General features: G+C 43.3%; 1 protein-coding gene across 3 annotated transcripts in view; it reads left to right on the top strand.

Moving 5' to 3' along the window:
• The window catches only part of COL15A1 (collagen type XV alpha 1 chain), a 1,471,644-nt gene that overhangs the window by 771,045 nt on the left and 676,253 nt on the right, over positions 1-24,346 (top strand). For all 3 annotated transcript variants that reach the window (XM_089690361.1, XM_089690362.1, XM_089690363.1), the window contains one exon: positions 16,338-16,400. In XM_089690361.1, coding sequence (XP_089546487.1) covers positions 16,338-16,400 — 63 coding nt within the window. The remainder of the gene's footprint in view (positions 1-16,337; positions 16,401-24,346) is intronic.

The raw sequence follows: 24,346 nt of genomic DNA on the forward strand, positions 1-24,346 counted from the left end.
TGGCGAGCACAAGTATTGTCCTGCAACCACCAAGAATTCGCACACAGGCCCGTAGAGCCCCAAGTATCCTTCCGGATGTGCTTGCAAATCCCGATTGGCAGCCCACAAATTTTGCAGCACCCTTACTTCCCTCATTCACTGCCCAAACAGGGGTTTCAGGTAGAAATAGCAAATTTAACTACTCCCCTTGATTTTTTGGAGCTGTTTTTCACAAAAGATCTGTATGCATTGATTGTGGATCAAAGCATTTTATATGCACAACAATGTATCACCGCCAACCCAAATTCAAGCCTTGCCAGACCATTTGCATGGAAACTCATTACAACATGTGACATGATGTAACATGCATGTGACATAAATGTACAGATTTGAGTAGATAAGATGTGATCAGTAGCAATATGTAATCGAACTGTAGGGACATTCCATTGTCATTAAGGATGTATATTCAGTCTTTGTCATTGGGGAAATAAGGTACTCTGACAGTGGTCATCAATTAGCATCAATTAGGCTGAAAAGCCTGGCTTCCAGTATGCGACACCTTTGTGTTAATAAGGTTGTCACCTTCTGGTGAAACTGGTTTAAAGGAAGTGGCTCCAGACATTTTGGCTTCATGACAGCAGGGGGCTCGATCTGTCTGGGGGAGCTAAAAAAGTATATCCATACATCAAATATCATCAAACATCATACATCAAGTACATCCATATGTTTCATCTCTTATAAAAGCTAAAATATTAGTTGCAGAAAGATGAAAATGCTCCCTTCTTGTAGGGCATTATGTAGGCTACATCAGCACAAAAAATCATATTTGTGGGTTAGGCAGAAGGCCAGAAAAATTCAGGAAATGCTTAGTTGGCGCTGGATGGCGACAGTCGAATGGTGTTTGGTACTGTCGCGATCAGGCCGATGCGCTGGTGCCAGAAATCCAATCCCCGACTTGGTGTTTCAAGCCGGCCTTAGTCCGATTGAACTTGGGCAGGTCAGCATCCAGAACATCCTGTGGGCAGGTACAAGAGTAGCCCCCCATGGTCAATTGGCCGAGGACTAATGTCCCGCCTATGTCCATATCCCCATAAAAGGAGTATCCGGGCATTGGGACTTTTGTGATTCGTATGGAGCCAGTTCGATTTGACTGATGGATTGCTGATGCTCTGACTTGCTCCAGTCGCAGGATAGATCTTGGTAAAAGTTTTATTCTGTTTTATTCCCTTTTTATTTTATAGTGAATAGTCATTTGTGTGTCTTCTTGTATTTTTTGTATTTCTGTAACTTTTTATATTTTGTACATATTTTATGCATGCCCACTTTCGGGAAATTAAATCTTAAAAGTAATTAGTGACTTCTGTGTATTTAAACATGTGCTCATATCTTCGGAGAGATTAGATTAGATTGGAGAGATTAGATTGGATTAGATTGTATCGTATTTTAGTGCCTTTAAACGCTCGGTCAAGCTCATTGCCAATCTATATGCAATTGCACTGTGTGTAACTTGTAAAAGGTAACAGATCGGCCAGACGGAGATCTGTGTGTGTGGGGTGTCCCAGCAGACTGTTCTGCGGATAAACTGTTGGGTGGTGGCAGGCTACTTTTTGTGGTGTGTCTGGTGCGGGGGGGGGGGGGGGGTGTGGACAGTGGAAGGGTGATTAACATCGGGGTTCAAGCTGTAGGGTAGCTGGAGGGACTCTAGAAGGGTGGGTAATTACTAAGCTGGTCCTCAACTCTAATCAGTGCATCAGATTGTATATAAGATTTGTATCTGCCAGTGTGTGGTCGACCAGCTGGATTGGAGTGGAGTCTCCATCTGGTGGTGGCCAAAGGTAGTGCGGGCTGTGAAAGGGTATCACGGCTGATCTTATATACGGTTTTATATATTCAAATTGAGTCCCCTTTATTCCCTCATACCCCCTGTCACGGCCATACGTGCGTGCCTCGGTTAGCTAGTCGCTGTGGGCGTGGCGTGTGGGTGGATCCGTGACAGATGAGATGAAACACACCCCTTTTGATGTATGGATATACTTTTTATCTCCCCCAGACAGATCGAGCCCCCTGCTTTCATGAAGCCGAAATGTCTGGAGCCACTTCTTTTAAACCGGTTTCACCAGAAGGTGACAACCTTATTAACACAAAGGTGTCACATCCCTGAAGCCGGGCTTTTCAGCCTAATTGATGCTAATTGATGACCACTGTCAGAGTACCTCATTTCCCCAATGACAAGGACTGAATATACATCCTTAATGACAATGGAATGTCCCTACAGAATATACATCCTTAATGACAATGAAATGTTCCTACAGTTAAGATTACATATTGCTACTGATCACATCTTATCTACTCAAATCTGTACATTTATGTCACATACACGTTACATCATGTCACATGTACGTTACACAAATCCCGATTGGCAGCCCACAAATTTTGCAGCACCCGTACTTCCCTCACTTACTGCCCAACCCGGAATTCAGGTGGAAATAGCAAATTTAACTACTCCCCTTGATTTTTTGGAGCTGTTTTTCACAAAAGATCTGTATGCATTGATTGTGGATCAAAGCATTTTATATGCACAACAATGTATCACCGCCAACCCAAATTCAAGCCTTGCCAGACCATTCACACGGAAACTCATTACAGTTCCTGAATTTATATATTTTTTTGGGCCTAACCCTCAACATGAATTGAAAAATGAATTGTGGTTGTATTGGTCCACAGACTCGACTCATCATATGCCCGTGTTCTCTACTGTCATGGCCAGGCATAGATATGAGAGTATAATGTGTTTTATGCATTTCAACGACAATACACTGTGTCGTCCTCGGGGTGACCCTGAATTTGACCGGCTCCACAAAATGCAGCCCCTCACAAATCACTTTAACCAAAAATTTGCAGATGTCTATACTCCCCAACAAAAAATCTGCGTTGATGAGTCCCTCTTTAATTTTTCACGCTGCCTTGCATTCAAACAATTTCTCCCCAGCAAGCATGCCAGATATGGGGTCAAGATGTAGAAGACCTGTGAGAGGACAACAGGCTATACTTATAAGTTTCGGATTTAAAAGGGAAAAGTCACGTGGAGCCCCCAGGATGCCCAGACTACATAGGGATTAGTGGCAAGATAGTTTGGGACTTGGTGTGATCCTTTTTCCATATGAAGTACCACTTATATATGGACAATTTTTATTCAAGCGTGCCACTATTTAGACATTTGTACAATCTTGGAACTGGTGCATGTGACACCGTGTGACCTAATGTGTGCCCACCATTAGATGTGGGTGGATGCAGGGCGGTATATTTTAATGGTGGGCATACCACACATTATTTTTTTTTGGCAGAGATTTCTTCTCTTTTTTTCATTCAGTCCACAGGCTGCATACAAAAAAAAGAACATAGCATATATACCCAACAAGGACCAGCGACATACTGGTACATCACTGGATTTTGAATGGTCATACCAGGATGATGCCTACAGCTGCAGGCATCATCCTGGTATAATTTTTTTCAGCTGGCGATCGGCTTTCATGTAAAAGCAATCCTAGTATCTAATTCACTGCAGGATTGCTTTTACAAGCAGCGGGAGATAATACCCCCCTCCCCTGCTGCCTTCCACAGCCTTCTCGGGCAGTCCTGTGCCATCGGGGGAACCTGAGAATGCAGCTGGTGTTTCTGCCAGCTGACCATAGAGCTGATTGGAGACCAGAATGGTGCCAATCATCTCTATAGCCTAAGAAATCAGAAGCTACAAGCATTACATCACTTCAGTTTCGCAGGATATAAACAGCACCATTTGTAAATTGGGAAAGCATCTGATCACACCGATCTTGCGTTGATTAGATAATCTAAGGGCAGAGGAGATATCGAGAGTCTGATAGAACCCAGATTTCTCAAAACAGAATATATGACAATGCCCATTGAAGTTATAGGGGATATTTGCATTCCCTGTGATAGCATTAAAAGTGATAAAAAAAAAAAATTAAAAAGAGACAGTGTAAAAATAATTAAAAAAATCAAAATAACTTAAAAAAAAAAAAAGATACCCTCGCCCCCCCGCGAATGCGCACACCTGCGTTCATGAACGTTGACCCTGTGCCAGTATGGAAACAGCAGTTGCACCATGCATGTGAGGTATCGCCATGAACGTCAGATCAAGGGCAGTAATTCTAACACTAGACCTCCTCTGTGAATTGAAAATGGTAGCTTGTAAAGGCTTTTAAAACGTTGCCTATGGATATTAAAAATGTATGCAGTTTGTCGCCATTGCGCGGGGCATGCGCAGTTTTAAAGCATGTTTGGTATCTATTTACTCGGCATACCATCATCTTTTATATGTTACCATATAATTGGCCAATATATTGTGTTTTTGTGCATTAAAAGTAAAAAAAGTGTATTTTTTTAAAATTGCGTTTGAAAAATCGCTGTGCGAGTACTATGTGACATATTGCAGCACCCACCATTTTATTCACTAGGGTGTTTGCTTTAAAAAATTTAAATTAATTTCCTAGCAAAAAATACTGATTTTTTTCATTTGAACAAAATGTAAACAGAGAACACAGGAGAACACAAGGGGGGTGTTCTTTGCTCTCTCAACACTTCATGTGAACACTTCAGCATGCGCTAACCTAGCTCTGTTATTTTACATGGCCTACCACTTCGTGGCTGAGTTGCTGCTGTTCCCAGTTGCACAGGTGGCAACTAGAGATGAGCGAATCGAACATGGCGAAGCGGAATTCGTTTCGAATATTGGGAAATATTCGATTCGCGCCGAATCCGAAAATTAGCCAACTTCGGATGCACGAATCGAATTTTCCCAAAAATGGCGGCGACATGTGTGGCGACGGAGCGGGGATCTCTGGGAAGGCGCGCAGACAAGGCGCGCTGACCCATAATGCATTCATTTATGACATGTGATCGCATTAGCCAATCAGCAGCCAGCCAGCACTGTGTAATGGTGGAGCTATAAATTGCGGCCATCTTACAATTCTCCATTAGCCTGCGGTCATTCAAGAGAGACAGACCTGTCTGTATTAGGGACAGAGTTAGGGCCAGAGAGACTTTAGGGCCACAGAATCATTACTTAGGGACACAGAATCGTTACCTAGGGACACAGAATCGTTACTCAGGGACACAGAATTGTTAATCAGGGACACAGAATTGTTACTGAGGGACAGACACAGAATTGTTACTGAGGGACACAGAATTGTTACTGAGGGACACAGAATTGTTACTGAGGGACACAGAATTGTTACTCAAGGACACAGAATTGTTACTCAGGGACAGACACAGAATTGTTACTGAGGGACACAGAATTGTTACTGAGGGACACAGAATTGTTACTCAGGGACACAGAATTGTTACTCAGGGTCACAGAATTGTTACTCAGGGACACAGAATTGTTACTCAGGGACAGACACAGAATTGTTACTGAGGGACACAGAATTGTTACTGAGGGACACAGAATTGTTACTGAGGGACACAGAATTGTTACTCAGGGACACAGAATTGTTACTGAGGGACACAGAATTGTTACTGAGGGACACAGAATTGTTACTCAGGGACACAGAATTGTTACTCAGGGACAGACACAGAATTGTTACTGAGGGACACAGAATTGTTACTGAGGGACACAGAATTGTTACTCAGGGACACAGAATTGTTACTCAGGGACAGACACAGAATTGTTACTGAGGGACACCGAATTGTTACTGAGGGACACCGAATTGTTACTCAGGGACACAGAATTGTTACTCAGGGACACAGAATTGTTACTCAGTGACAGACACAGAATTGTTACTGAGGGACACAGAATTGTTACTGAGGGACACAGAATTGTTACTGAGGGACACAGAATTGTTACTGAGGGACACAGAATTGTTACTCAGGGACACAGAATTGTTACTGAGGGACACAGAATTGTTACTCAGGGACACAGAATTGTTACTGAGGGACACAGAATTGTTACTGAGGGACACAGAATTGTTACTCAGGGACACAGAATTGTTACTGAGGGACACAGAATTGTTACTGAGGGACACAGAATTGTTACTCAGGGACACAGAATTGTTACTCAGGGACACAGAATTGTTACTCAGGGACACAGAATTGTTACTCAGGGACAGACACAGAATTGTTACTCAGGGACACAGAATTGTTACTCAGGGACACAGAATTGTTACTGAGGGACACAGAATTGTTACTCAGGGGCACAGAATTGTTACTCAGGGACAGACACAGAATTGTTACTGAGGGACACAGAATTGTTACTCAGGGACACAGAATTGTTACTCAGGGACACAGAATTGTTACTCAGGGACACAGAATTGTTACTCAGGGACAGACACAGAATTGTTACTCAGGGACACAGAATTGTTACTCAGGGACACAGAATTGTTACTGAGGGACACAGAATTGTTACTCAGGGACACAGAATTGTTACTCAGGGACAGACACAGAATTGTTACTCAGGGACACAGAATTGTTACTCAGGGACACAGAATTGTTACTGAGGGACACAGAATCGTTACTGAGGGACACAGAATTGTTACTCAGGGACACAGAATTGTTACTCAGGGACACAGAATCGTTACTGAGGGACACAGAATCGTTACTCAGGGACACAGAATTGTTACTCAGGGACACAGAATCGTTGAATTAAAGAGTATGTCAGACAACACGCAGAGGAGTGGCAGAGGAGGCAATGTTTCAGGAGCGAGCAGACGTGGCAGCAGAGGAAGGGGTCGAGGCAGCACTAGTCGCAGCCAGAGGCCAGTGCTCCCGGTGTCATCCAGCGGTCGTGTCTCCACCGACAACCCTGCCATCATCGATTGGTTGGCTCGGTCGTCTTCCTCTTCCCAGGTCACCTCTGACACCTACAGCCAACGGTCGGTGGGTACGTCAGACACAACCGTTAGTTGGCATGGCCCGGGAGCAAGCCCACTGAAATCACGTGTCCTCTACCTGCCCCTGTCCTTTGGTGTTCCCTCACCAAGCGAAGTATCGCATGCTGTGGGCTCAGCCCCACTGTACAGTGAGGAAGAGCTAACAGAGGGCGGTCAGGAACGGGGGGAGACATCCGCCTCTTCAGCAGCCAGGCGAAGAAGTACTGGCGAGGAGAGTGGCTCGGTAGCCGGTCTAGAGACAGGTCTGTCTCCTGACCCACACGCAGCCGAGGGGGCTAGTAGTGAGGCAAGGAGACCCTAATTGATGATGATGAGGCTGATCGCACTTGGCAGCCTCGTCGTCATCTGCCAGGCCCGTAATCTGCCATGGGCCCCCGTACCGCCTCCTCATGCTGCTGCCAGGTCCGTAATCTGTCATGGGCCCCTGTACCGCCTCCTCATGCTGCTGCCAGGTCCAGAGTGTGTCATGGGTCCCTGTACGGCCTCCCATTGCTGCTGTCTCCATCGCCACACTCTGCCATGTGCCACTTTCAGGTCTCCTCACACTGCTGGTGGGTTCCATTTTGTCATAGGGTGCTGGCAGATTACGGGCCTCCCATTGCTGCTGCCAGGCCCGTAATCTGCCATGGGCCCCCGTACCGACTCCTCATGCTGTGACGTTGCAACAAGGTGGAATTCAACCCTACATATGTTAGACCGCCTTTACGAACAGCGAAAGGCCATCACCGGTTTCCTAATGTTACAAGCGGATAAAGGTACTCCCCTGTGTAACTTAGATGTCAGCCATTGGCAGCTCATGCGTGACACCTGCCGCTTGCTCAGGCCCTTTGAGGAGGCCACGCTATTCGTGAGTCGGCAGGACTATGGGATGAACGACGTCATTCCTCTGTTGCACGTCCTGGAACAAATGCTGTTAACAATGGCTGGTCAGGGTGCGGTAGATGTGGCGCACAGATCTCAACGCCACATGACCCCTGTGGGGGCAGGACAGGAAGAAGAGGCGGAGGTAGAGGAGGACATTGGTGCTCAGGAATTATTGAGTGAAATGGGGGGTTTTTCCACTCAGCGGACAGGAGTGGAGGAGCAGGAGCATCTGGTAGAGGAGGAGGAGGAGGAGACAGAGGACCCAGACGCACCGTGGCAGTATGCTGTGGAGATGGAGGCAGGGAGTCCCTCGCATTCCTTGGCACAAATGGCCCATAGCATGCTCGGTTGCTTGCGTAGCGACAGCCGAATAATAACCATCAGACAGAGGGATGACTTTTGGCTGTCCACCTTGTTGGACCCTCGCTGACGTTCAAAAATGGTGGCCTTTTTCACACCTGCTGAGAGGGAGGCCAAAATAACGTACTATAAAAACCACCTATGTAGTCAGTTGGTCTCTGCCTTTCTGCACCAACGTCCATCCTCAGACACTGTGGGCCCTGTGCGCTCGCGTTCCGCTGCCATGGCAGCAGGGGAGGGGTGGGGTGGTAGGAGCAGTGGCAGCTCCACCAGCAGCGGCTGCCTCAGTCTGCAGTCGATGATGAGTAGCTTTCTTCACCAGCGCAGTGAGGAAACTACTAACCAGCCGCAGCAGCAGCAGCATCAGGTGGACCTGGAGCAGGACCTCAAACAACAGGCTTGGGCCTACTTGGACTGCACCCTGCCAACCGAGGTAGACAATCCCCTTGACTATTGGGCAACGAAACTTGACCTTTGGCCCCAACTAGCTGAATTTGCCCTTGAAAGGCTGTCATGCCCGGCCAGTAGCGTGGCATCGGAGCGCGTGTTTAGTGCGGCAGGAGGTATTGTAACTCCGCGGAGGACACGACTGTCCACCCAAAGTGTGGAGAGACTCACGTTTGTGAAAATGAATCAGGCGTGGATTAGTCTGGATTTCAAACCACCAGTTCCTGACACAACTGACTAAATCCGCCATGAATCATGCCCCAAACATGTTATTATTTTTAACATAGGCCTCTGTATGGCCTTCAATTTAAGCTGCTTACGCTTCGCCACTCTGCCATGGGCCCCTGTACCGCCTCCTCTTGCTGCTGCTAGGTCCAGAGTGTCTCATGGGTCCCTGTACGGCCTCCCATTGCTGCTGTCTCCATCGCCAGACTCTGCCATGTGCCACTTTCAGGTCTCCTCACACTGCTGGTGGGTTCCATTTTGTCATAGGGTGCTGGCAGATTACGGGCCTCCCATTGCTGCTGCCAGGCCCGTAATCTGCCATGGGCCCCCGTACCGCCTCCTCATGCTGCTGCCAGGTCCAGAGTGTCTCATGGGTCCCTGTACAGCCTCCCATTGCTGCTGTCTCCATCGCCACACTCTGCCATGTGCCACTTTCAGGTCTCCTCACACTGCTGGTGGGTTCCATTTTGTCATAGGGTGCTGGCAGATTACGGGCCTCCCATTGCTGCTGCCAGGCCCGTAATCTGCCATGGGCCCCCGTACCGCCTCCTCATGCTGCTGCCAGGTCCAGAGTGTCTCATGGGTCCCTGTACGGCCTCCCATTGCTGCTGTCTCCATCGCCACACTCTGCCATGTGCCACTTTCAGGTCTCCTCACAATGCTGGTGGGTTCCATTTTGTCATAGGGTGCTGGCAGATTACGGGCCTCCCATTGCTGCTGCCAGGCCCGTAATCTGCCATGGGCCCCCGTACCGCCTCCTCATGCTGCTGCCAGGTCCAGAGTGTCTCATGGGTCCCTGTACGGCCTCCCATTGCTGCTGTCTCCATCGCCACACTCTGCCATGTGCCACTTTCAGGTCTCCTCACACTGCTGGTGGGTTCCATTTTGTCATAGGGTGCTGGCAGATTACGGGCCTCCCATTGCTGCTGCCAGGCCCGTAATCTGCCATGGGCCCCCGTACCGACTCCTCATGCTGCTGCCAGGCCCGTAATCTGTCATGGGCCCCTGTACCGCCTCCTCATGCTGCTGCCAGGTCCAGAGTGTGTCATGGGTCCCTGTACGGCCTCCCATTGCTGCTGTCTCCACAGCACAGCAGTAAACCTTGTGGGAAGTTTCATAACAGATTTAATAAAACAGGTAAAACTCTGCAAATAGACTGCAAATTAACTTGAAAAATAGCAGTTAAATGCACTGAATACACAAACCTTCTAGAATTGGCACAATAATATCAATAAACACAATATTCATGTATATACATATATAGCGGTATAACTATAGACCAGTATTAACCCCCTGCAACTTTAGCAGCAATATGTCCCCAGCTAAACTGACATCTCTTTAGGCTCAGTCACAAATTCACTTGTATACTGTAGGGTTGTAACATTGTGTAGGTCTGTGTTGCACAGTCCTGTTTTAGTGAATTGGTGGAGTGCTCTTCAGGGCAGACATGTCACTGGTTAGCAGTTGCTCACCACATCCATGAAGAACAGTCTCCAGGGGTTAACTCCTTGAAGGAGTGATGAATGGGGCTCTGTCTCTCTGCTAGTTTTTTTCTGTTGTCAATTGTCGGTGCTGCACAATTTCTGAGGTGCCTCACCTGGGATGGTCACATGCCTCCTCTGCGATTTCCAACACTCTGACCTCTCTCTGCGGTGGGAGATGTTGTTGCTGTCGGTAACTGCCCTTCGCGGGTGACTAGTACCAAGGATCACAGTTGCTGCTGACTTCAGCTGCTGTAGATAACCGTTGTCCTTAGCAACCTCTGCTGTTCTGGAAACAGTGTCAGTGTACTTCAACAGTAGGGGCTGCAGACTATCTCCCACATGTCCTCTGCAAAGGCACACGTGGCTCCTTTACCCCCTTCCTCCTTGCATAGCATCCTGGTTTTGTAGTTCTGTGCCTCTGTAATGAAACTGCTACTCCCACTAACACTCTGGTACTGCTGAGAGCTGAGCCAATCAAACCCTTTCTGACAACATGCAGTCTTAACCACTTGACCTCCAGAGGATTTACCCCCCTTAATGACCAGGCCTCTTTTTGCTACTCGGCGCTTCCCTAATTCAAGCTGATAATTGCGCGGTCATGCAATGCTGCACCCAAACGAAATTTAAGTCCTTTTTTTCACACAAAGAGCTTTCTTTTGGTGGTAATTGATCACCTGTGCGCTTTTTATTTTTCACGCTATAAACAAAAAAAGGCCAAAAAGTTTGAAGAAAAACAATATTTTTTACTTTCAGCTATAAAAATATATATAGTAAACTCAAAGTTGGTTATAAATTTATGCCAAAATGTATTCTGCTACATGTTTTTGGTAAAAAAAATCCCAATAAGAGTATAAGTGCTTTGTGTGAAAGTTATAGTGTCTATAAACTATGGTATAGATACTGCAATTTACGCCATTTTTTTGCTATACAGTGCTGCGCTAGTTTAACAGACAATTGCACGGTCATGCAATATGGTACATAAATGAAATTTACATCCTTCTTTCCCCCACAAATTGAGCTTTCTTTCGGTGGTATTTGATCGCCTGTGCGGTTTTTATGTTTTGCGCTATAAAAAAAAAGGCTGACAATTTTGAGGAAAAAAAACAATATTTTGGACTTTTTGCTATAAAACATGTCCAGTAAAAAAAAATGTAAAAATCAAATTTAGACATAAATTTCTGCCAAAATGCATTCTGCGACATGTCTTTGCTAAAAACCCAATACGTGTAAATTAATTGGTTTATGTGAAAGTTATAGCGTTTACAAATGGCAGGAAAGATACTGGGATTTTTAGGTTTTTTTTATACTAATAATGGCGGCGATCAGAGACTTATGGCGGCAATCAGTGACTTATGGCGGTGATCAGCGACTTATGGCGGGACTGCGTCGGACATTCTGACATTGGGGGGTACTGACTTGGGGTCACTGACATCCCTAGTGACACCAATACAGTGATCAGTGCAAAAAAAACCCACTGACACTGTACTAATGGCACTGCGGAGGAAGGGGTTAGGTTTATTATTCAGGGAAAGGGTTAACTGTGTGAGGGGAGTCTTTTACTAGGGGGCGGAGGTGTGTACTGCAGGGAACACCGCTGATCGGGAGAGAGAAACTCTTCTGTCCCGATCAGCGTGTCCTGGAGCTGTCAGGGAACTGACAGAAAGCACAGCTCCTGCAGCTGTGCTCTCTGTCAGCGATTACCGCCGATCGCTGGGACATAGCTGGTAACAACCGGCTGTGACCCGGCGACTGACATCCACGGCTGTGATCAGCGGGACAGGTATGGCGGCGGAGCGCCTTGCACACGCCCCCTACCTATTTACAAAACACACGGTTTAAAACATCCTTTTGCCCAGCTGTGCCGCCCTGCCGCCGTATTTCTACAGTGGCTGGGCGGCATGTGGTTAAAAGGGAAACAGTTCTTTAAAAGGGAAGCAGAAATGGCCCTGCTACAGTTATAAGACAGAAAAGTTAAATCAAGTAGCAAATTATTTGTCCAGTGTTGTCCTCAATCCAGAAAATGGCAAGGAAGACCAAGAAGACCAGCCACTTGGGATATCCAACTCACCAGTTTTCCCAGTTCCACCACGGGACCTGGTGACCACATTTCAAAATGATCCAGTGATTCAAGAAATACTGACCTACTTACATAGTGAATGACTATGACCAGGACATAGCCATACTACCAAGTAATAAACTTTAAAATAACGTGCACTTATGGTCGCGGAGTACTCCTACCTACTTACAATCTGGCAGCTGAACACCAAACTATGATCTACATATAGACAATAGTAATGCAATAAAATTAAATGAAAGAGGTGCAGTGCTCTAAAACCTTTAAAATTAAACTAATCCTCACGTGCATACTCTAATCATGTATAGTGAAATATATACAGTATTATAATCCTTTCTGCAAAACCTATCAATTAATGTCAAAAGACAATGTGCTCCCAATAAACAAAGTGCTATTATTGTGCTCCAAAACAATCCACATAAATCATGGAGTTCATATGCAAAACATTCTTCAGTGCAAGATATATCTCAGTTACATCTTGATCCATATACACACACGGAATACTGTGAAAAAACTCCAGTGTTGTGAATTCAGTGCCACTTCACATATCCCCTTGTGAAAACACACTGACAGGATTATGTGACACATTATAATAATTAAAAGGCCTCAATGTGCTTTTTATATATTTGTTCCAGCTCCACAGGGCATCCTCATCTCCCACTCTCTTCTCCAGTTGTGTAGTTTATTGCCAGCTTCCAATAGCCTCTATGCCACCACAGAACAAACAACGCAAACCCAGCGCTTACTGTAACATTGCTTTTGTAGTGATGTGATCATTTCTTTGCCCATTTCCAGTGTATACATCTGTTATGCAGTGTTTGTTTTGCCCTTTTCCAATATGGCTGCTATGCTCTCTGGACACTGAGGATGAGGTCATCAGAGAGAGCACTTGTGGAAAAGAGAGGGGTGTTGATTTCCTGGGAGAGAGCTCAGACTGTAAGTGTTGCAGCCTCCCCTCACTGAGACATGAAAAAAAGACTGTTAATGCTTTAATGTTCCTATTTGGAAAATACTTTATGTTGGATGGTTCACTGAATGTAATTTCTTCAATACATAGACTTTCATATACAATGCTGTGTGGGTTACTGTCTATGTGATCGTTACATTTCTCAGTTGGGATTTCACTTGTTATCCACAAGCCCCAATTGAGTGGAGGCACTAGCGCTTGTTAGAGATCTTGTCCTGACCACACAGATTATAAGGACTCTGCTCCTAATTACTATACAGGTGGTGCATCATACCACAGTAGCCGCAAAGAGTGTAAACAGCGCTACACTTTATTAAAATTAAAAACAACAGTAGCCCAATTACATTTAGTAGAAACAGAGACAAATTCCTTGCTCCAAAACATACACAGCACCACCAGCCCATGTGGCAATCATTCCTTGAAGACAGCCAGTACAAAATGATGTTAGGCAGGGCTTCGTACCCGTTGGTTGGAGTACACAGCCATCTTGGAAGGGGTTGTATAGAAGCAAGGAATTATCTTTTCTATCTACTGTTTAGAGCACTTTGTCTTTTGAAATTAATCTGTATGTTTTGCACAAAGGATTGGAATATATTTTGTCAATATACATGGTTAGGATTTGCACATGTGAGGATTAGTTTAATTTTTTAATCCAAACAACTTTTATTGTCAAGACAATGAAAAATAAAAATGGAACAGGGTTTACAGAATCTTTAGCAATATTCATACACCAGTACAATTACACATAGACAGAACAATGTGGATACGCAGATCCTGTAACAGGCATAATAACAGAAGCAATGACCAATCAAAACTGGGAACACAAGGATCCAAGACCATCTTGACAATACATAGCTTTTACCTTTTATTCCTCCCCGTCCAGATGTGTATTAAAATGGGGGAAAGGAACAAAGCCAAAAAATAAACCATGAATGAAAGAAAAAAACCCAACAACACTAACTGGTTCACCCAAGACATCTCATCAGAGAAAACTGTGGATACACATGATCTCCTCTAAAAGGAGAAGTGGAGTTACATGCCTGATTTAGAATGTCACACCCCGGCTTATCTAGCCAACCCTGCCACACCTGTTGGAACTTACAATAAGCATTGCGATGCTGGTATGTGAGCTTTTCCCGTGGGAGTAATGAACTAACATAATCTATCCATTGCTTACTAGTCGGCGGATCCGATGATAACCAATACCGTGCAGTCAATTTCCTAGCCAGATATAAAAGTCTAGAGACCACGATATACCCTCCAGGTTGAAACAGTTCTTGGTCCAGTGCTCCCAGCAAACATTGCAGAGGATCCTGGGGAACAGTATATTGCGATACTAGGGAAATAAACTGGAGAACCTCACTCCAATATCTATGAAACTTGGGGCAATGCTATAGCATGTGAATGAAATCACCTTGCTGGGCCTTACACCTTGGGCACTCAAGCGAATCTCACCTGCCCCACTGGTGCAATTGCACAGGAGTCCTAATATGCCTGATGGAAAATAAACAATTAAGACAATTTATGAGAAGGAGAAAGAGAGATCACTGGAGCAGATTCTAGGGCAGCATCCCAGACATCTCCAGCGAGCTCTCCAACATCCCGAGACCATATAACTATAACTGTTCTACAACACCACAGGTGAGCTCCTCATAGCGCCATTGAGGAATTACCTGCAAAACTGATAAGTTGTGAAGCCATCAGTTTGAAGCCATTAAATAATGTATCAAAGCTACTAAACCTGCAAGCTAGATTGGAAAGCTATCAGGTCAAAGCAAAAACTTACAGTGAAGCAAAAAGAATCCCACAGACAACTACCCTCATTCTGGACCAGTTGGTGAGAATAAAGAAGCTTCCAACCAAGTCAAATTTTAACCCCAGTCTATCTAATCCTTTGCAAATCCACAGCCACTTGGGACCAATAAATTATAGGCAGGAAGACAGATCAATTTGGCATGTGAGCAGATTAGTACCTGTTCAAAATCCTGTCAGGCAGAACACTATTCCTAATTGGCTTACTTGGGATGATGTGCCTAGTCCTACCACGCAGCTACAAACATCAGGAAGCCTGGACAACACCTCCCACTATTATGAAGTGGAACTCAGAACCCACCAAAACTTTACCTAGGCACCTTACTATTTACTTTTTAACCACTTCAAGACCACACTGTTTCACCCCCTTCCTGCCCACGCCATTTTTCACATTTCAGCAATGTTACAATTACTCAGTCATGCAATACTGTACCCAAATGAATTTTATAAAAAATTTTTTAGATTGATAGAACTCTATTTTGGTGATATTTAATCATCACTGTTTTTTTTTCTTTTTAATATATAAAAGGTAAAAATACAAAAAATGTGGGGGGACTTTTTCTTTTTTTTTTAGTTTTTGTTATAAAATTTGCAAATAAATAATCTTTCTTCATAAATGTAGGCCAAAAGACACTATATTGCCAACAGTATTGGGGCACCTGCCTTTACATGCCCATGAACCTTGATGGCACTCCAGTCTTAGTCCATAGGGTTCAATATTGAGTTTGTCCAGCTTTGCAGCTATAGCAGCTTCAACTCTTCTGGGAAGGCTGTCCACAAGGTTTAGGAGTGTGTCTATGGGAATGTTTGACCATTCTTCCAGAAGTGCATTTGTCAGGCACTGATATCGGACGAGAAGACCTAGGTCGCAGTCTCCACTCTACTTAATCCCAAAGGTGTTCTATTGGGTTGATTGCATTGCATTGCATTGATTCCCATATTTGTAAATGCTATATAGAAATTTCTTCAGAGTGTCCTTTACTTTGAGTTCTAAGTTGGGTCAATTCAGCTGTTTATTTTTTGTGACAGAAATAAAAATCTGCCAAAAATATTAACTCCTTCCATCTGTTTCTTTTTTGTGACAAAAATAAAAATATGCCAAAAATGTTAACTCCTTCCATATTTTCAAAAAGAAAAAAAAATATTTTGGCTGAGGCTACGCTTTAGGTAAATGGTCAATGAATTAAACATTGCTAACTGATTTATGTTTTTTTCTGTAGGATGCAGAAGGATCAAGAGATATAAGTGCATTAAGAACTTTTGCAAATATGAGAGGGCAAAAAGTAAGTACAATAGGTATTTTATTTTTTTTCTCTGACCCATATTTTAGTCAGTTGTGTTTTGTTCTGAATGCCAAGAGTAATTTTGGCATTGCTATACAGATGTTTGAAGTCTTTGCAGGGTGACCACTAAGGAATTCTGAAAAACGTGCCTCTGTTTTAGCATGAGCAGAGATCAAGTATGCAAACTGTACAGCTTTCAAAAAAATTTGTCCTGACATTCAACTTCTCATTAGCGTGTGGTCAATATGGTGTATTATGAGCAAAAAAAGAAAAATAACATAAAAGTACGAATACCTATTTTTGTCCCATATATAAATAGATGTTCAAAACAAACGGTGGGTGAGTGTGGTCCTTGCAGAATCCTATACAAGCAGCCTGCAGGGTCTGTAACATATACCACAGGTGCTGTCACTGTGTAATAATCACTTCGGGCAAAGTAAGGTAACAAAGAGCACTCTAGTGAAGTATATATAAGGATATTTAATCACATAAGCAAGTATCTACTCACAAATAAGTTGCTGTTGAAGAGCATGGAAGTGAAGACAAGTCTCCCCCTAAAACTGATGTTCAAGCTGTCTTCCCCTATTCCATGGCAACAAGTGCAGCTTCTGAAGACAGGAGAAAAGCAAGGATCCAGTCCAGGAAGAAAGAACATTGCCCTCCTCAATGCTGAACAGCGAACCATAGCAGGCAATTCAGCATACACTTCTGGAAAAGGATCATCTTCTAGGCAATGTGTTTCAAGGGTACAACCATCATTCTCAAGCCCTGTGTTAGACAATAGGATGCATTTAGAGAGCACCAAGAAGGCTGGAGAGCACAGGAAAATAGAAGTTAACATTTACCATAAGCATATAAAGGTAACATTACCAATGTAGTAATACCCCCATAGGAGCCGCTAGATAGAATGAGTCCTCTGTTCTTTGACTCAGCTTTCTCAAGAACTTCAGATCCCTTGAAACCAGGTTGAGTGTATAAACATACAAAATCACAGGAAATCACTGAAAGTAATATTTAGTACCCAATAGTGCTATAGCAAAGAAAACAGGCTCCAAACCAGATAGTAAAGGCAACCGTAATATATTGTTACACAATATGATTGGTAACTATTGGTAAATAAGCAAGCATAAAATGGATTAACAAAGGTAATAACACAATTTAGCATTCAAAGTGATTAACATTAAGGACTAGGCATAAGATGACATTTGCCATCCAGATCAGCATAAATGGTAATAACACCACCTCAAGTGTAGCAGTGAGCTTTAGTAAAGTGTAATCCACCAGGTGCTTGAACTGTACTGCCAGAGCGCATTTATGGTGGTGATGCTAGTCCTAGACTGACTGGGTATGCATTAGTCCAAACGATAAGGAGGATAGTAGCAGAGGGGGTAGGGGGCAAAGGGGTCTTGTGAAGTACTTTGAGTTGTTGTTCTGCTGGCTATTGTTGGAGCCCTTTAAGAGCAACAGCCCCAGTTAACCTGCATGCAGTATAGGTACGGTGTAGTCCTGGCACAGGTGCAAGGTAGATGTGGTTCAGATGCGGTAAAGGTTTGGCATAATGAGTTTTAATGTTGTTATAGGTTCAGTCTAGGTTTGGAATAAGTGCAGTATGGAATGCAGTATGAGTGCAATATATTTAATGTCCTGTCTTTAGTAACTCATTCGCTGCTAGCAGTGTGAACAATGGGCAGTGCCCTATCACCAGTCCCTGTGGTGAGGCTGTGATCTCTGGCTTTAGAAAGTGAGGGCCCTCAGTCTCTTAACAGAATACCTCTAGAAATTAAGTGGTGGGAATCAAAGGATGCTCTGGTTTCCGCTCTCAGATCTCAGGCTCCATCCCCACTGGTCTGGCCTCTCAGCAGTGTGGTCAGCATGCAGCAGATGTGCTCTCCTTGAATCTAACGGTGTCAAGAGGAAGAACTTTCCTGGGCAGTTACAAATCATCTTTCCATTCCAACCACTTGACAGTGCATATTGGGATCTGTATTGAAATGAGCCTATTCCTCCCATTATATGGCTGCCATCTCAAACTAAAACTCCCAGAATTCTCAATGCTCTGCATTGAAGTCTATAGGATCATTTGCCTCTATTTCCCCCCCTGTCGTATCTAGGGTGGAACATGTAACATGTTCCCATAGTTGCAGCCTCGCACGTACTATCTGTCAGATTTGAAAACAGCGTCCACACGGCCCCATCACTCATTCACAGAGTTCTGAATTGTCTGTATATTTATTTCAGTTGGCTCTGTGCAACACGTTTATGCTTTACAACCAACTGTACGAAGTGGATGCTGCAGGCATCATCCTGGTATCGTTTTTTTCAGCTGGCAGTCAGCTTTCATGTAAAAGCATTCTTAGTGGCTAATTAGCCGCTGGATTGCTTTTACAAGAAGAGGGAGGGAATGCCCCTCCCGCTGTCTTCTGCAGCTTTCTGGGACTGTCCCATTTCATCCTATCAGGGAACCTGAGAATGCAGCTGGCATTTCCGCCAGCTGACCATACAGCTGATCAGAGACTGGAATGGCTCCAACTATCTCTATAGTCTAAAGAAACCGGAAGCTACGAGCATTTCATCACTTCGCTTTCACCTGATATAAACAGCACCATTTTAAAATTGGGAAAGCATCTGATCTCATTGATCTTGGTGTGATCAGATGATTTAAGGGCAGAGGAGATATCTAGAGTCTAATAGACCACAGATTTCTCAGAAAAGAGTACCTGTCACTACCTATTGCTAACACAGGGAATATTTACATTCCCTGTGATAACAATAAAAGTGGTAAAAAAAAATGAATGGAACAGTGTTAAAAAATAAAAAAATAAAAATAAATAATAATAAAAAAGAAATGATAGCAAACTCATCCCCCCACGTGCAAATGCGTATGCAAGCATTAACCCCGTGCCGGTATGTAAACAGTGGTTGCACCATGCATGTGAGGTATTGCTGTGAATGCTAGGTCAAGGGCAGTCATTCTAGCACTAGACGTTCTGTGTAAATCTAAAGTGTTAGCCTGTAAAGGCTTTTAAAAATGTACAGTATATAGTTTGTCGCCATTGGACGGGGCATGCACAGTTTTAAAACATGTCATGTTTGACTACTCGGCATACCATCATCTTTTTATATATTACTAACCAATTGGCCAATATATTGTGCTTTTGTGCATTACAATTCAAAAAAGTGTATTTTTCCCAAAACTTTGCATTTGAAAAATTACTGCTCAAGTACTGTATGACAAAAAATGTAAACACCCACCATTTTATTCTCTAGGGCCTCTGCTTTAACAAATATATAATGTTTTGGGGTTTAAAGAAATTTTCTAGCATAAAATACTGTTTTGATTTCATGTGAACAAAGTGTCAGAAAAGGCTTGGCCTTCAAGAGGTTAGAAGAGTGGGTGATCCGTGGCAGAAGCTTCTAATGTGGGGCATAAAATGGCAGGAAAGCACAACCCCCCCCACAAATGACCATGCTCAACATATATATTGAATCAGCATACCTCTCAGCAAATGGTTTGGAGCGTCTACTTTCCAAAAAGGGGTCATTTGCTGAGCATACCCCTGAAGACGTGCATGCGGACGAAACATGTCGGGTGGAGCCGCACTTCACGCCGCCGTTGCCTTGGTTGAACAGCGGCCATCTTGGTACTCCATTTTACCTTCATTCTTATGTGTTTCCACGTGGGTTGTCTTTTATTCATTATTTAATAAATACTACACTATATACTACTTTTGGCACCTGTGGTGAGCTATTTATAGGAGAGGGCCCACCTGCGTTTTTTGCCCTTGGCTGAGCATCCCTTGCAGAGGCTTCATTGTTGTTACCTGTACCCAGATGAGATGTGCTTACGTGCTGTTTACCAGTAGATGTCTGGTGAGTGTACATCTGACAGAGGTGGTGGATTCCCTATTGGATAAATTCACAATATTTCACCGTGATTGCCGTACTTATATCCTTATGGACAATTTATAGCTCTTACTCCAGTGATATTTTATGGACTTTATATAGTCTCACTTTTATGCTGCACTTTACTGTTTCCCATTTATTGAATGATTTATTGAACATTTTTTATGTTTGATTTTTATATGCTGTACTCGACTGTTCCGCTGAATATGTTTTTTTTTTTCGCTATATGTCAGATTGACTTTGCACTTTATTTTTACTATAATATCATTCACTTATTTTAGCACTGCACTTTCTATATATTTATCCATAAGGAGTTGTTACCTATACCTTTATAGTTCCAACGCTCGCCTACACTTGATATTTATATGTAGCAGAATACAATTTGGCCTAAATGTATGACTACATTTAAGTTTATTGGATATTTTTTATAACAGAATAGAAAATGTTATTTTTTCTTTTTCGGTCTTTTTCGTTTATATCACGAAAAATAAAAATCCCATTGGTGATCAAATGCCACCAAAGGAAAGCTCTATTTGTGTGAAAAAAGGACAGACTTTTTGTTTGGGTACAGCATTACATGACTGTACAATTACCAGTAGAAATAGCGCAGCACCCTGTAGCAAAAAATGGCCTGGTCAGAAAGGGGTTGAAATCTTTTGGAGGCAAAAACAAAATATAAAGCTCTATGGCACAACCCTGATCCACATGGGGCATAGGAACTAATTAAATGTATGAGTCCATAAAGTCCAAACTTCTTAAAGAGTCCATAAAATAATTATGCACAAAGTGGCTGCTCCACCAAGAAGACTGGAATGGATCCCTTCTGTATAGATGAGAAAAAGCACAAGGAGGCGCCTCTAAATGCAGCATAAAACAACACTGTATTAAAAACAGTATTGCACTCACGTGTGGATGTATAGAGCTCTTGTAATATAGAGCAGGCCTCAGTGGCGGATCCAGAAGTCCATTGGTGGCGGTATGGGAGGTGGAAGTCGGACAGACTTGATGACAGACCGCAGTAAACCACCGCTGTAGAGATCATGCCAGGTGCTGGACTGGAAGTGGCACCGGAACCAGCGTGGAATGCACGACTGGACGTAATGTCAGGAAGGGTGCATCTGGGGCCTGGGTTGCCTAGGTGATATGTTTCAGAGCACCAATCAGCTTCTTTCTCAAACCTAATTGGCAGAGGAGGCTGTGTTCTAATTTATCAGTGTAGAGGCTGGAGTGGGCGTGGCCATAGAACGCTCCTGAATGTCATGATGTCCGGATTGTTTATGACATGTCCGGATGTTATTCATATAAATTAATTTAACTGTAGAATACTTTAATATTTATATGAAACAGGCATACCAAACATGTGAAATGGACCCTGCTTAACCGATCCCAGGAGTCCAATGTTGAGGAATGGCATCACCCGCTGTTCTGGTCATGCCCTATGACGTGTTTCGCCCTGCCCTCCGGGGATTGGTCACAGACGTCCTCTGTGACCAAGCCCCGGTGGGTGGGGTGAAACGCATCAGCGGCCTTGGCCAGAACAGCGGCTGAGGCCATTCCTCAATATTGGACTCCTGGGGTCAGTTGAGCAGCGTCTATCCCTTCACTTGTATTGGCTGATGATATTTTCTCATTTCTGTTATAAAAAATATCCAAAAAAACTAAAATTTCATCATAAATTTAGGCCAAAATATATTCTGCTACATGTTTTTGGTTAAAAAAAATCCCAATAAGTGTATATTGATTGCTTTGTGTGAAAGTTATAGCATCTACAAACTATGGTATAGATAATGGAAGTTACACAGCTTTTACTTTCTGACTGCCCATCACATTTCTTGAGGTGCTAAAAATACCAGGATAGTACAAACACCCCCAAATGATCCTTTTCAGAAAATAGACAGCCTAAGCTATCTGATGAGAGACATATTGGGTCCATGGAAGATTTTTTTTTTCACAAGTTTCTGGAAAATGACAAAAACATTTTTTTTTTTCACACAAAGTTGTCATTTAAATGATATATTTCTCACACAAGCCATGGGTATATGTGGAATTACACCCCAAAATACATTCTTCTACAGGAGCCTGAAATCCAATGACCACTTTGAAAGCCTGAAGGTGCATAACTTCCTCATTTCACTTCCTCACTACCTATCACGGTTTCAGAGGCCCTGAACTGCCAGGATAGCACCAAACCCCCCAAATTACCCCTTTTTGGAAAGTAGACAAGGAATTTAAAAAGAGTCATGGTGAGTATTTTGCAAATCTAATTTTTTCTCACAAGGTTTTGAAATATAAAAAAAGAAAAGAAAAAATATGTTTTTGTTTTTTTTCTTCATTTTCCAAAAATTTGTGGCAACAAACGAAATCTGCAAAATACTCACCATGCTTCTTACCAAATTCCTTGGGGTATATACTTTCCAAAAAGGGGTAATTTGGGGGGTGTGGTGCTATCCTGGCATTTTAGGGCCTTCAAAACTGTGATAGGTAGTCTGGAAGTATAATGAGGAAATTAAGCCCTTTAAAAACCTGAAGGTACTTGGCTAGACTGCCAAAACGTCTCTCACATGTGATACCCCCATACTCGGGAGAAGTAGCAGAATTTATTTTGGGGATTAATTCCATATATACCCATGGCATGTGTGAGCAAAAAATCATTTAATTGACAATTTTGTGTAAAAAAAATATAATTTTGTCATTTTCCAAACACTTGTGGTAAAAAAATTAATTCTTCTATTGATTCAACATGCCTCTCAGCAAATAGTTTGGGGTGTCTACTTTCCAAAAAGGGGTTGTTTTGGGGGGTGGGGGCGTTTTATGCCCAGCATTAGAAGTTTATGCCACACATCACTCACTCTTCTAACCACCTGAAGATCGAACCTTTTCTGACACTTTTTGTTCACATGAAAAAAATCTATATTTTTTTTCTAGGATATTAATTTAAAGCAAACACCCTAGTGACTAAAATGGTGGGTGGTGAAATTTTTTTATGTCACGTAGTACTCGCGCAGCGATTTTTCAAACGCAATTTTAATATATTTTAATTTTAAATACACTTTTTTTACTTTTAATGCACAAAAACACAATATATTGGTCAATTATTTGGTAAAATATAAAAGATGATGGTATGCTGAGCAAATAGATACCAAACATGACATGCTTCAAAACTGCGCATGCCCCTTGCAATGGCGACAAACTGCATACGTTTTTAATATCCATAGGCAACGTTTTAAAAGCCTTTACAAGCTACCATTTTAGATTTACAGAAGAGGTCTAGTGTTAGAATTACTGCCCTTGATCTGACGTTCACAGTGATACCTCACATGCATGGTGCAACCGCTGTTTACATACCGGCACAGGGTCAATGCTAGTGCACACAGGTGTGTGCGCATGGGGGGGGCGAGGATGTTTTTTTTTTTCTTTTTAAGTTATTTTGATTTTCTTTATTATTTTTACACTGTCCCTTTCATTTTTTTTTTTGGATCACTTTTAATGCTATCACAGGGAATGCAAATATCCCTTATAACTTCAATGGGTATTGGCATATATTCTTTTTTGAGAAATCTGGGGTCTATCGGACTCTAGATATCTCCTCTGCCCTTATATTATCTAATCAAACCAAGATCGGTGTGATCAGATGCTTCCCCAATTTAACAAATGGTGCTGTTTATATCCTGCAAAACTGAACTGATGAAATGCTCGTAGCTTCCGATTTCTTAAACCACCATTCTGGTCTCCAATCAGCTCTATGGCCAGCTGGCAGAAACACCGGCTGCATTCTCAGGTTCCCTCGATGGCACGGGATTGCCCGAGAAGGCCGTGGAAGGCAGCAGGGGGCATCTTGTAAAAGAAATCCTGCAGCTAATTAGCCGCTAAGATTGCTTTTACTTGAAAGCCGATCGCCGGCTGAAAAAAAAAAAAATTATGCCAGGGTGATGGCTGCAGCTGTAGGCATCATCCTGGTATATGTCAAGGTCCTACCTTTCCACAGGGCTGTGCTGCTCCATGTGCTGGCATCCATCTTAGGTGTCTGCAAAGCATTGTGGGAT

This window comes from Staurois parvus, unplaced genomic scaffold (genome assembly GCF_062004578.1).
Source record: "Staurois parvus isolate SC_StPar_1 unplaced genomic scaffold, SC_StPar_1.0 ptg000527l, whole genome shotgun sequence".
Classification (NCBI taxonomy): domain Eukaryota; kingdom Metazoa; phylum Chordata; class Amphibia; order Anura; family Ranidae; genus Staurois; species Staurois parvus.